This window comes from Sinocyclocheilus grahami, unplaced genomic scaffold (genome assembly GCF_001515645.1).
Source record: "Sinocyclocheilus grahami isolate Dianchi unplaced genomic scaffold, SAMN03320097.WGS_v1.1 scaffold1621.1, whole genome shotgun sequence".
Lineage (NCBI taxonomy): Eukaryota > Metazoa > Chordata > Actinopteri > Cypriniformes > Cyprinidae > Sinocyclocheilus > Sinocyclocheilus grahami.
Genome location: NW_015506800.1, coordinates 38216 through 52515, shown reverse-complemented (window position 1 = coordinate 52515; position 14300 = coordinate 38216). Strand labels below are relative to the sequence as shown.

The 14300-nt window shown below is 41.7% G+C and overlaps 1 protein-coding gene across 1 annotated transcript in view; it reads right to left on the bottom strand.

Annotated features, from left to right (window-relative positions):
* LOC107571605 (probable ATP-dependent RNA helicase DDX46) overlaps window positions 1–13864 on the bottom strand; it is a 19791-nt gene extending 5927 nt beyond the window's left edge. Inside the window, exons 1-17 of the mRNA XM_016257934.1 lie at window positions 13852–13864; window positions 13165–13366; window positions 13024–13086; window positions 12072–12153; window positions 11780–11948; window positions 10941–11146; window positions 10635–10745; window positions 9513–9678; window positions 9304–9424; window positions 9054–9229; window positions 7845–7966; window positions 7694–7772; window positions 6325–6407; window positions 4169–4333; window positions 3405–3567; window positions 2202–2395; window positions 1987–2124 (exon numbers count right to left, since the gene is read on the bottom strand). Coding sequence (XP_016113420.1) covers window positions 1987–2124; window positions 2202–2395; window positions 3405–3567; window positions 4169–4333; window positions 6325–6407; window positions 7694–7772; window positions 7845–7966; window positions 9054–9229; window positions 9304–9424; window positions 9513–9678; window positions 10635–10745; window positions 10941–11146; window positions 11780–11948; window positions 12072–12153; window positions 13024–13086; window positions 13165–13366; window positions 13852–13864 — 2253 coding nt within the window. The remainder of the gene's footprint in view (window positions 1–1986; window positions 2125–2201; window positions 2396–3404; window positions 3568–4168; window positions 4334–6324; window positions 6408–7693; window positions 7773–7844; window positions 7967–9053; window positions 9230–9303; window positions 9425–9512; window positions 9679–10634; window positions 10746–10940; window positions 11147–11779; window positions 11949–12071; window positions 12154–13023; window positions 13087–13164; window positions 13367–13851) is intronic.
* Between the last annotated feature and the right edge of the window lie 436 nt (window positions 13865–14300).

Genomic DNA, 14300 nt, shown 5'->3' with positions numbered 1-14300 from the left:
ACAATCACTGAACACCCGTAACACACACACACACAATCACTGAACACCCGTAACACACACACACGTGATCACTGAACACCCGTAACACAAACTGCTCAGCCCAACATTTCAATCTCAATCCATATATGTAGAGTTTTTTCTCTTACAAACTGCAAACATTACCGTTTTATTCCTCTCTACATTCTGAAGGTTTGTTCATATTTCATTCACACTGATTTATACAACATTTTACTCCTAAAAACACGGTGAAAATGTGTTTTTCTGTCTGTTGACAGTATTTTCAGATTTATGGAGTGATAAAAAGAGAAATCCAAAATCCCCTCTAAAAAAACCTTTGTGGGATTACAAATTTAAGAATCTGTTTAAAATATGCTGATCCTATGTTCTGACATAGCATCACATGAAAAACCAAGGTGAAGTACATCGTATTTAGCATTTAAGGTCAATTACATCAGACAAATGATTTATCTTTAAGCAAAGTGTAGCAAGAGGTTCCTGTCTGTTCCTGTTCTCGTATTGTTAGTCAAATGAACCAGATTACTGAGAATATCACCTTTTGTTTGTAATGGCTCTTGGTGCCTCTGCCCCAGTCTTTGAGTAGTTATACTGATTGAATTAGGACTGTCAGACTGATTGGATTAGCACCTATGCATTTGAATGACACTGTTATGCTGATGAGATCGAGGCTGGGAAAATGCCGGTGTCGGGCTGATTCCTGTACTTCATTTGCATGCTATGGGTTAGGTCTCCACCTCTACTGAATGTATCCCGCCCCCTTAAAATGTATATAAACAATGTATCACTGCCTTAGTCAGACTTGGATGACTGCAGCGACGCACAGCGAGTCCTCAATAAAGAGTGACTTCTGTATGAAAGATATCCCAACGTCTCCTGGTTTCTGCTTCGACGAGGAAAACGTTTCCTACACCTTTAACTCTAATACGAGGACAAAATCAAACAGGAATTATGAACCTGACTTTCTCCGATGTTCAGATTTCTGTGCTGGAAATGTATGCAAATTAGAGCATATTTAATTAGATAATGTCACATTAGCATACTTATAACATTTCAGAATACGATACAAATTTGTCATTCAAATTATGTCATGTCTAAATGTACTGTGATTAATCAGCTGGGGAAGTATGGTGAGATCTATTATTTAACATCTTCACCGTATTCTTATACGTGACCCTGGAGCACAAAACCAGTCTTAAGGGGCAATTTTTCGAAATTGAGATTTCAAAATCGTCTGAAGGCTGAATAAATAAGCGCTCCATTGATGTATGGTTTGTTAGGATCGGACAATATTTGAAAATCTGGAATCTGAGGGTGCAAAAAAATCTAAATATTGAGAAAATCATCTTTAAAGTTGTTCAAATGAAGTTCTTAGCAATGCATATTACTAATCAAACATTAAGTTTTGATATATTTACGGTAAGAAATTTACAAAATATCTTCATGGAACATGATCTTAACTTAATATCCTAATGATTTTTGGCATAAAATCTATAATTTTGACCCATACGATGTATTGTTGGCTATTGCTACAGACATACCCCAGCGACACTGCTTTTGTGCTGCAGGGTCACGTATAGAAGCTTGTTTGCGCCACGGGATAAAAAAAAAAAGTGACTTATCTCACAATTCAGACTTTTTCCCCCCTTGTTATTGAGTTTTTTTCCCTCACAGTTTTGAAAAAGAAATGGAGATGTAAATGTTCAAATCTGAGAAAAGTCTGTGAGAAAAAAAAAGTCAGAATTCTTAATTCAGAAGTTTATTTCTCATAATTCTTATTTTTTTCCCTCTGAATTCTGAGTTTAAATCTCACAGTTAGTTTTTTGTTCCTGAGGAATCACGAGGAAGAAACTCTGATTGTGTGTCTGTGTGTGTGCGTATATAAAGTATGTGTGTGTGTGTGTGTGTGTGTGTGTGTGTGGTGGAGACGTCTTTCTGTGGTCTCGTCTTGAACGTGTCAGGCGTTCTTACGGCTTTCTGCTGCTCTTTGAAGTTGGTCCAGAGCAGCTCGAGCTCCGGCGGCACGGCCGATCCGGACAGCTCCAGCGCTTTGATGATGTCTCCGGAGTACCGGGCCTGTTCCTCAGTGATGAAGGTGTACGCATAACCCTACAACACACACCAGAGTCACACGTGAGCCTCTCTCTGCAGCACAGCATCAGCGTGACCCGGATCCGCTCGCTCACCTTGTTCCCGGCACGTCCCGTGCGTCCGGCGCGGTGCACGTAGTCCTCGTAGTGGTTGGGACAGCTGTAGTTAATCACCAGGATGAGCTGCTTGACGTCCAGGCCTCGAGCCGCCACCGAGGTGGCCACCAGCAGACGACACGCGCCGTTCTTGAAGTCATTGATGATGCTGTCCCTGTCGTACTGATCGATGCCTGTTACACAGAGCACACGGATAAGACAGCGCACATCTCAACATATCACACCGTTGCCCTGATGTAAAGCCTTTAGAGTTTTCCTCACTCGAGTGATCTCACCATCACCCGGCAGTGGTGTGTGTCAGATCATGCATGTCACATCCGTTAGTCTTAGTCTAAAAGTGGCATCCGATGATTGTTGACTGAATTTATTTCATAAAATGTTGGGGGAAAAAGTGCATCTTGAATTGATTTTTCCAGCATTTAATATAAAGCGTCGAGTTCACTTGCTTCATTTCTCTGTGCTGCTCTATTTTCTCCTTCATTAGTGCGTTGTTCATATCTTGAACAAGATATATCTTGTCATATTTGGATAGACAGTAAATCGATTTGATCCATAGATGATCAATTCCACTCAGGAGAGATTTTTACCAACTCCGAACAATTCGTTTTGATTTGATTCACAACGAGATTTGATTCGATTCTATTTGGTTTCAATGAATGATTCGGCTCTGTATTTGTAACTGCATTCCCAGGGTTATGCAAAAGCGTCTCCTAATGCTTCTCAAGTCAAATTACTCGAGACACTTTACTGCAACAAGCAACTTGAAACACATTAAATACATGATCATACAAGAGAGTGCAACGTACTGAAAACATGTTTTAGAGATGAGCAGTCCTTATTTCACTCCTTTTTAAAGATTTTATTTATTTCCATGACTTTTCTTGCTCAGTTTTTAAAACCCCTATTATTTCCAGGAAACTAAGGACCTCAAGGTCTCGCATGCAAATAAAGGAAAGAAAAAAGCCTCATGTATATTCTATGACTTGGTCAAATAAACAATGATTTTGAGCATACGGAGATAGCAGCTACTTGCTACTAAGATTACTTGCATGTAATTAACCTAATATTTACATACTATAAAAAATAAATTCCTACTTTAACAAATCATGTTTAATTTGATTCTTAGCATTTAAACTCCATTATTGACCAATAGAAATGATTTGAGAAATCCAAGGTCCTGACCTCCGTGAAGAGACATGCAGGGGTACGAGGCCTTCATCAGGTCTTTGAGGAGGCCGTCGGCGTGCTCCTGCTTGTCCATGAAGATGATGACGGAGCCCTTCTCCTGATAGTGACCCAGAATCTCCAGCAGCTTCAGGAACTTCTTCTCCTCCGCGATCACAATCTGTGCAAGCAGTGGAAAACACAGCCTGAGCTTCAGACGAGGATTCGCAAACTCACTAGTGATTATAAATAATATATGTGTCCCTGGAGCACAGAAGCAGTGTTGAGTCGCTGGGGGATATTTGTAGCAATAGCCAACAATACATTGTATGGGTCACAATTATACATTTCTCTTTTATGCCAAAAATCATTAGGATATTAAGATCATGATCCATGAAAATATTTAGTAAATTTCCTAAAAAAAAAAAAAAAGGAAATCATTCTAATTGTAAAAGGCAGATCATTACCTTGTTGAACTCGGTCTTCATTTACTCTTTCCCAATTTTTCAGATTGCTGAATTATTAACTTTAACAATGTTTTTTCAATTTCTAAGAAAAAATAATTGTATCTTTAGTCATCATTGACGCCAGTTTTTAAAAAGTGTTTCTTTCGGTTTGCTCTCATGGAAATGAGAAATGAGGCTCGCATCAGAAATGATTTTTATTTGTAAAAACTCAAGCTCATTGACGGCTAGCTAAACGGAGGTTGTATTTGCACGAAGCGTTCCAGCAGCCTCTGACAGACTCGAACAGTGCAAACGAGCAACTGAACTCAGACTCACCACGTGCTGCTCCACGTCTGAGCACACCACGCTCCTGCCTCCCACCTGCACCTCGATGGGTTTGGACAGGATCCTGCGCGCCAGAGCCTCCATCGTGCGCGGGAACGTGGCCGAGAACATCACCGTCTGTCGGTCGGGCCGCACGTTATCCACGATACGCATCACCTGCAACAAACACACATCTGGCTACTACTCACCCACTTCTCAGAGTTCAGACATCACTCAGGTGAAGGCTTTGAGATCATCAGAGATCACAGGTCTATAAAGCAGCTCACGGGCCGCCAGTGTTGGGGGTAATATATTACAAGCAACGCGAGTTTGTAATCAGATTACTTTTTTCAAGTACCTAGTGAAGTAACGCATTACTTTTTAATTTACAAGAGAATATCCGAGTTACTTTTTCAAATAAGTAACGCAAGTTACTTTTTTTTTTCTAATTTATTGATTGACAGCTCCGGTGTTGCCATGGTGACAGAAATCAGAAGATGTTACTGTAGTTCTAAAATAAATATGAATATGCATTAATTCATCTCACTCACAAAAAAAAACTAACTGATTCAGTATTCCTCAAAATGAATAAAAATAATGCAACTCAGAATATGACCCAAACCTGCAATAATTAAATGTTAAACAACACAAATATGCTTTATGTATTTAATCCCATTCTATTAGCTTCTGAGCTTCGATGATCCGGTTCAACCGTACTAATAAGCACAAATTACTCTAGACAAACATTTGTGTATCTTATTTTATTGCTGAAGTGTTGAAATGTCTTCTTCTGCATTCTACTGTACTTTCCCTTCAGCCTGAGGCTTATTAATTTCACTTTTGGTATAAAATATAAAAATGGTAAAAATATAACTTTTTATTTTAAAAACAAACAAGCAAGACCTGTCCAGATTTAAAAAGTAACTCAAAATCAACGTAACGCATTACTTTCCATAAAAAGTAACTAAGCAACGTAATTAGTTACTTTTTATAGAGTAACGCAATATTGTAATGCATTACTTTTAAAAGAAACTTTCTCCAGCACTGCGGGCCGCCCCACAGAGAACGAGATCACGACGTCAACCCAACACACTGTGAATGAGTCGATTTCTGTGTTTCTTCATCCAGTCGAGCGGAGCTGGTCTTGCACGAGTGAAGCAGCTGCTAACTGTGATAACTACATTCATAATTATAGAGCTGCTTTAGGAAGATGCTTGGAATTGGCATTAATGAATGCATACAAATACAGTCAGTGATCACCAGAGAATAGGCAATCTGAAGTTAAAATGCACAGATGCTGCTAATTGATAGTTTGCACGTGACGTCACGCATTCAGCGCATTGCGCTCATAAAGCACGCATCATTAATAAGGTGTGTACTGAATTTGATCTTTTAATATCACTGTTTTAACCCCTTAACTCCCCATTTTTTAAAATAGGCATTAAAGTGCACTATCCGAACTTAAATAGTTATAATTCATTAACATTTTGGAATACAGAGGAAAGGTTGGTCTCTTTTTAAAGACAGTCAGCAGATTATTGCAGAAGTGGAATTATTCCAAAAAATTAAAACATAAAAAAAAAGTATAGATTTTTATTTACTGTAAAGAAAATGCACTGTACAATTTTATATAAAATGTATATTTTACATAACAGGTTTTACTCTAAAGCTGCTATAAAAAAAAAGTAAAGCCGTGTGTCTAAATAAGTTATGTTCCAAATTTGAAGTTGATATGAAAAAATTGAGGTTCCTGCGAGATTTTATTTAGGGCGTTATACCACAAAAAGCCACCGGGTGCCATCCAAACTCTGTAGAATTTTTATATGCATTTTTCTGTCACAAAATATGGAATCCTGAGACTCAGACCTTTCCAATGATATGTTTTATGTCAAGATTATAAAAAGTTTTGATTGTAAAAGACCGTAATGCATTTTGTAATATGACACTTGACACCGCCCAAAGATTTTAAAGAACCATTTCCATGGTAACGCAGAGTCCGATTTCAAAATGGTTTTCACAGGATGAATCTTGGGCTTCTAAGCTTTCAAACGATACATGATTATTAAAATATTTGATAGAGAAAAAGGACAACAAAATGAAAGAGCGCCAAGCGTCTGGAGCATGTGAGGTGTGAGGAGCATCTCGTACAGCACAGCAGAGAGACTGACCTGCGGCTCAAAGCCCATGTCGAACATCCGGTCAGCCTCGTCCATCACCACATACGTGACCCTGCGCAGATTAGTCACGCGACCTGAGCAACACAACATCAACACACTTAGGAGAATGAACGCCGCAGACAGCAACATTTACTAGCAGCTCAAAGCAAACAACAGCACGAGCGTTCAGTCACTGATGGAGTCCCTCACGCAGGACTTGCTTAACTTGCGTACCATCCGAGGCTCACGGAGAACCTGTAAAATTCACAAGAGCCACATCATACATTAACTGAGCTGAAGCCGCCTGAAGAGTGACCTATGAAGGAAACATATTAGAGATTACCTCGCATGTGTGGAAACACACGGCACATCCACTCACATCACAGCTCTGAACGGCCCTGCACTGCATTCTGGGGCTTTCGCTCACATTCACGCATTTCATACAGAAGTCTGAAGGATAAGGATGGCTCCAGGTTCAATACGCTACGATCAACAGCATCTGAGACAATTCCAGCTAGTCGCTCAGTTTTCTTCAACGGCAAAAAACTGAAGCACTGAGTCGCTAAATTACACTGACAAAAGATAAACCGCTTACCTGCTAACATGAGACTAGAGTAAAGAGTAAAGTAACTCCATAAGCTGGCCGCTGTGCAACACATGGGAAAACGACGATGACAGGAGCTACATTAGTGACAAACAACTACAAGTCTTAGGGAAAAAAAGCCTTATTTAGAAAAGTCAGGGTCTTTCAGAAAATGTGCAAAAACAAAAAATGCGGCCTTAATGTTTGTACACTCAACTCAACGCATTTGTATTTTAACACAGTTTAAGCAGTGCCTTACAAACACCCCGATAGCAAATAAAGGTGACTCTGTACATTTTAGATCTGAAGCCGATGCAATTATGTGCTGCATTATATTTATATTGTTGTTTACGAAAGATGCTCGAATACATTTGCATTAACCCACACATGCATGGCATAGGTCATAAAGAGTAGCATTTAAAAATTGAATATCGTAAAAATGCAGATTCTGATAGAGAGGTTTCTAACACTACTAAAGATAAATTAGATGTTTAATGAGATACACAGCATGAATAAAGTGCAGTTAAGCTAGAATTTAAGTTGTTGTTTTTTTTATTAATTTTAGTTTCAGCTTATTTATTTTAGTACATTAACATAAACTAAATGATCATGTTATCTAGTGTAAATAAAACAAGTTTAAGTTTTTATGTTACATTTATTTCAACTAACGAAATTAAGTTTATGGATTTGGTTTTAGTGAAGTCTAATAACCCTGCACCACAGATGCTGAACCTGGAACCTTCCTTCTCAGAGAACATGAAGCTGATGAAGTCCAGCACAAACTGATGAGGCACGTACCGTTGTTAGCACCGAGCATGTCGATCATGCGTCCCGGAGTGCACACGATGATCTCTGCGCCGCGCTTCAGCTCTGCGATCTGCAGACACACACTGGGTTAGAGCAGGTTCTGTGAGAGGTCATGAAGCGTGACGAAGCGGATCACACGCACCTGCTCGCTGATGCCGGTGCCGCCGTACACACACACCACACGCAGACCCAGAGACTTGGAGAACTTCTTGCACTCTTTGGTGATCTGCAGCGCCAGCTCTCGCGTCGGCGTCATGATCATGGCTGACGGAGAGAAACACAGACGTCACACACACTTGCTTCTGCTGACAGCACTACAGTTAAAGAGTCCAAAATATATCCGCAAAGACTTTCCATCGCATACTCTGTTCACAAAATAAGACCGAGGATTTTTCAAACCGTTGGCTTTAATAGCAAAAGCAATCGATGTCAGAAGTTTTCAAAATATATGATTTAACTTCTGATCTGCAATTTTTTGCACAGCTCGTCAGTGAACAACGGCTCTGTGTAGTTAATGCTGCTCAATGTGAAAGCCCGCACGTGATGGAGATTTACCGCTGATAACAGAACCGGCTTTACTGATAAGATGCGCGTTAAATATGCGATTTATCGTGCAGCTCTAATCTGCAAATAAGTGGAAAATATGTTCAGAAACTCCATTTAATGTCAGAGAACTTTACACAGACAGTTTATAATTGAGCAGATGTCTGGATGCAGCAAAACACCCACAGATGTAGAAAATATCCGGATCATATGTGAACCTGGAGCACAAGTCATAAGGGCCAATTTTTCGAAAATTGAGATGTATACATCGTCTGAAAGCTGAATAAATGAGCTTTCCATTGATGTATGGTTTGTTAGGATAGGACAATATTTGGCTGAGATACAACTATTTGAAAATCTGGAATCTGAGGGTGCAAAAAAATCCAAATATTGAGAAAATCATCTTTAAATTTGTCCAAATGAAGTTCTTAGCAATGCATATTACTAATCAAATTAAGTTGATATATTTACAGTAGGAAATTTACAAAATATCTTCATGGAACATGATCTTTACTTAATATCCTAATGATTTTTGGCATAAAAGAGAATTTTATAATTGTGACCCATACAATGTATTGCTGGCTATTGCTACAGATATCCCCCAGCGACTCAACACTGCTTCTGTGCTGCAGGGACACATTTGTGCATTTTCTTCCATCACTGGCCATCATTCTGATCTTGAAATCAGGATTAGGCATGGAATAATGTCATACGTGTTGACCAAAGGTTCATAATCGGTCCTAGATTTAGACAGCGATCATGAGTTTGTGGAGTTTTTCTGCTGATTAAGGGAGAATACGAGACTCACCGATAGGTCCTTCTGCCTCTCCCACCGGCCGCTGGTCTAAGATGTGGCGAAACATGGGCAGCAGGAAGGCGATGGTTTTCCCGCTTCCTGTTTTAGCGATGCCGATGAGGTCGCGTCCCGACATGATGGCTGGGATAGCCTGGGCCTGGATCGGGGTCGGCTTCTCATAGTTGTGTCTTGGAAAGAGACAGAGAGGAATAACAAAAGCATGCACTCTTTCTGGTGAACGTCTTGAACACGCTCTACTCACTTCTTCATCGCGTTCAGCACTTTCATGGATATCCCACACTGCACCCACGTCTTGATGGGCTTCGGACAGCCTTTGCCTTTGACAGCGATTCCCTCCAGCTCCAGACGGTACTCGTTCACCTCTGAGCAAACACATCCGTGATCAGACAGAGCTGTTATCCTGAGCTGAAGAGAGGATCTCCTGAATAAGGGCTGAGGTGTGTGCCGTACCTTCAGGGCTCATCCTGAACAGCTCCGGCACCTCCACATAGAAGTTCTTGCGGAAGGATTCGTACTCGATCTTCTGATGATCAACCGGCTCCAGAACTTTCCTCTGTTTGGTCTGAAAGCCTGTGAGGGCCGTCTGCAAGTCCACTTCCTCTTCCTCTGATGAATACTACACACACACACAGACAGAGACACACACACACACACACACACACACACACACACACACGAGAGACACATACACACACAAGAGACACATACACACACAAGAGACACACACACACACAAGAGACACACACACACACACACACACACACACAGAGAGACACACACACACACACACACACACGAGAGACACACACACACACACACACGGAAACACAGGTTTGTATTGAGGCATTTGGGGACTCGTGTGTTAATTAATGTAAGTCCAGTTTATTAGGAATCTTTCCTGGCTAATAAAATCCTCCTGACTCTGGTTTGCCAATTTAATACGTTGATCCAGTCGATTTCAAGTCCTCAAATTAATAATGAATAAAATATGGGGAAAAGAAATGGCTTTTTTGTGTGCTTTTCATTGCTTTTTTTTTTAAGAAACCAATCTGGCATTTAAAGGTTTAAAATCCTGAAAATTTATGGTAGTTATGATCAGGACTAATGCTATTAAAAAAAGAGTGAAAAAAATATGAATATATAATGACCATTTTCTGACATGGACATTTTTGTCCTCTGAGGACCTCGGTGTAACTTTTTTAAATTGACGCATAAGGATCATAACGATCATACAACACTTTGGATATTAGTCATTTCTGCATTACAATAATAAGAAGACAATCTAATGCCAATCCTGTTCACACACAATTACAGCAAAAGCACAAATACTAGGAGTGTATTAATACTGAAGACAGACATCATGGTTCTCTCAATATGAGAAACGAGAGCATTCTGATGAAGTGTGCTGAGCCGTCATGAAAACAGGCTCCATGTCCTTCATAATCATGAGTTCTTTGGTGAAATATGCTATGCGTGTGTTTTCATAAGATTGGCTTCTCCTCCACTCGCAGTGCACTACACTTGAAATGAGACAGAAACACGCGTGTGCTCGGCGCAGCATCATGTCTGTACCTCCATGGCGTCCTGGTCGTTCTCCATCAGCTCTCCTTTCTTCTTGGTGGTGTGCACCATCTTCTTCGTCTTCATAACGGTCATCACTTTGGTCACAGACACACTGCCTTTCTGCTGACACATAATTCATGTTTTCAGCTATATTGGAATAATCATATAATGACAGTGAATGGGCGCTGGGGCCGTCAGGCTCCCAAAAGCATCAGATGACTGGCTGGAGCGGGTCACTGATCATGTCTTTACAGTACAGGAAAGCAGCTCCAGAATCACTTCATTCAGTTTGAAGGAGGTATTCGTATAAAGTACCTTGTCATTGCCTCCTTTCATGGTGCCCATGTTGAACTTCTTGACCTCCTCTTTGACCTCCTCCATGTAAGCGTCCAGAGGGTCCAGCTCTTCTCCGGTCTCCTGCTCCATCTGTGTCTCCTCCTCTGTCCCAGGCGATATGTCTTTCTCTCCCTCCTCTTCCTCTTCGTCCGGCTCCACGGGCGCTTGAGTCTCCTCATCGTCATCTGAACACACACACAGAGACATACACACACACACAGACATACACACATACACAGACACACACACACACACACAGACATACACACACACAGACATACACACACACAGACATACACACACACATACACACACACACACAGACATACACACAGACATACATACGAGCAACAACTGTCAATTTGTACAAACAAATCAAAACAAAGTCATAATGAAAACTCTCTTCCCTTGCACTAAATACAAAAATCCCTGTAAACAGAACAAACTCTCCCTGACTGGAGTTTATGTTGGTTTAGTGAAGGTCCTGTCCCTGGTGTAGGAGGCAGCCAATCATAGTTCAGTGTTTGTGGGATGGCCAATCAAATATGTGCATTCACATAACAACGTGTTTAATGTCAGCTGAAAGTATTATTAGTCTTAGACCTTTGATTTTTTTCATGTTTGTAATGTGATGTTTGGTTCGTTTCATGTCTTATAGCTCTTTAACGTAGACTTTTTAAAAATCCGTAAGGGAAAAATAAATAGAAACAAGTTAAATGATAATTTTTTGTCTGAAAACGACATCAGAGCTCTCAAGACTTTCCTAACAGTGTGATGCATATCAGTTAGTTTGTCTGAATGAGTGAAGGCTCTCTGACCGTCATCGTCCTCCAGACTCCACTTCTTCCCCTGCTTCATCTCCTCCAGCTCCTTCTTGAGTTCTCCGATGTTCTCCATGGCTTTCTTCCTCTGCTCCTCCCTCCACTTCTCCACTCGCTCCTTCCTCTTCCTCATCTCCTCCTCCAGAGTGTTCTGGTCAAAGTCCTGCTGCAGAACCAACCGTCGTGAATCAGGTTAATGTGCAGTGAGCTCTGATCACCAAGGCCTTCAGAAGACGACATCTGACGAAAGAAGAAGTCTGAAGACCTGAGCTGACTGAAACACACTTACATCTTCAGCCTTCTCCTCCTCCTTCTCCTCCTTGATCTTCTTCTTGTCAGCGGACGGCTCTGTGTTCTCAGACTTCTCCTTGCTGTAAGATCAGCAGATCACAAGCTTTTGACTCCAAATACTTCTGCTATAATGGCAAAGCTGCTTAGTTGCAAACGTCTTATTTACAGAAACTAGGAGTGGTGATAAATTCAAATAATTAAATTCCATAATCCCAAAATGTAATGTTCTCTCTGGTGCAGACTTTTTTTTTTTTTTTACAGATGAATTTATATGATTTTCTAGATTTCACAAAAGTAGCAATTATCTGATAAAATATTATAAATCTTGACAAAACTTGTATACCGTATATTTTACATTACCAAAAGATTTTGAACAGTAAGATTTTAAAATGTATTTTAAAGAAGTCTCTTATGCTCACCAAGCTTATAGGGATTATAGAAATTAATACTTTAAATAAAACTAAAAAATAGTTGCTGTTTCTTTGTGATTAGTTGTGAAATTCACTAGCAATTTCTGAGTGAAAATTCTTTCTGCACCAGATCTGTTTCAGTGTAGGGGGTCTCGGAGCGCTGCGTTACACAGCAAGTTCAAGCACACACTGTGTAGATAATGTAGGACAGCGGTTCTCAATTCCAGTCCTGGCGTTCCACCGCTCTGCATAATTTGCATGTCTCTGTTATTTAACACACCTGATTCAGATCAGCCTCTCATTAGAAGAGAGCATGTGTGAACTGTGTTCCGATTCACAGGGTCCCTACACAGTGTGACATAATACTCCTCTGTAATACAACTTAAACTCAAATCTCGCACACTTTAATGCCCTTTGAATGGAACATATAATGCTCCCTTCCAACTGGAATCGAACAGAACAAACGTCTGAAGTGATAAGAGACACTCAAGAGCGGTGGGTCGCGAGAACTGGAGTTGAGAAGCGCTGCTGTATGCTGACCTCCTCCCTTGGCTCCTGCGCTCTCGGCTGCGTGAGCGTCTCCTGTCTCGACTCCTGGAGCGCCTGTGAAGAGAGGTGACAGAGCAGAGCGTCAGCAGCGCGGAGCGGATGTGTGCGGTGCATGCGCGGTGCGAGCCTGACCTCGGTCTCTTGCGTTCTCTGGAGCGTGACCTGCGTGACCTCTCTCTGCGGCTGCGCTCGCGGGTGCGGGATCCCGTCTGCTCCTCCTTCTTAGAGCGCTTGGAGTCTGGCGACCGGCTCTTAGACCTGCTGCCGGACCGGCCCTTCGAGCTGGAGCGCTTCCTGTAATGCCTGCAGACACAGACACAGTCACACACGCACACAGACAGTCACACACGCAGTCACACACACACGTACACAGACACAGTCACACAAGCAGACACAAGCACAGTCACACATACACGCACAGACGCAGACACACACACGCACAGTCACACACGCAGACAAACACGCAGTCACACACGCGCAGTCGCAGACACAGTGAGTCAGTCACACACGCAGACACAGTGAGTCAGTCACACACGCAGACACAGTGAGTCACACACGCAGACACAGTGAGTCACACACGCAGACACAGTGAGTCACACACGCAGACACAGTGAGTCACACACGCAGACAGACACGCAGACAGACATGCAGACACACACGCAGAGAGACACACACGCAGACAGTCAGACACACACGCAGAGAGAGACACACGCACACGCAGACAGACACACAGTCAGACACACAGTCAGACAGTCAGACACACAGTCAGATACACAGGCAGACACACACAGAGAGAGACACACACACACGCAGCTGAACGCGTCTTCTCCATCGTTTGCTCAGCTGGAGATAATTATCTCTTCACACTGGTTCTAATCCACACACCACTTTAAAAGACACTTCAAATTGTTCAGTAACATCTTTCATTTCACATATGCATTTAAATACACCGACACACTCAATCTCGGTTCATAACGGATGGATTCTACAGTAACACTGCTATTTTCCCGATTCTCTCTCTCTCTGAATCACACTCACACACTCTCTCTCTCACACACACACACTCTCTCTCTCTCACACACGCGCACTCACTCACACGCGCGCACTCACTCACACGCGCGCACTCACACACACACACACACTCTCTCTCTCTCACACACACACTCCACACGCGCGCACTCTCACTCACACGCGCGCACTCTCACACACACACACACACTCTCTCTCTCACTCACACTCTCTCACACACACACACTCACTCACACTCT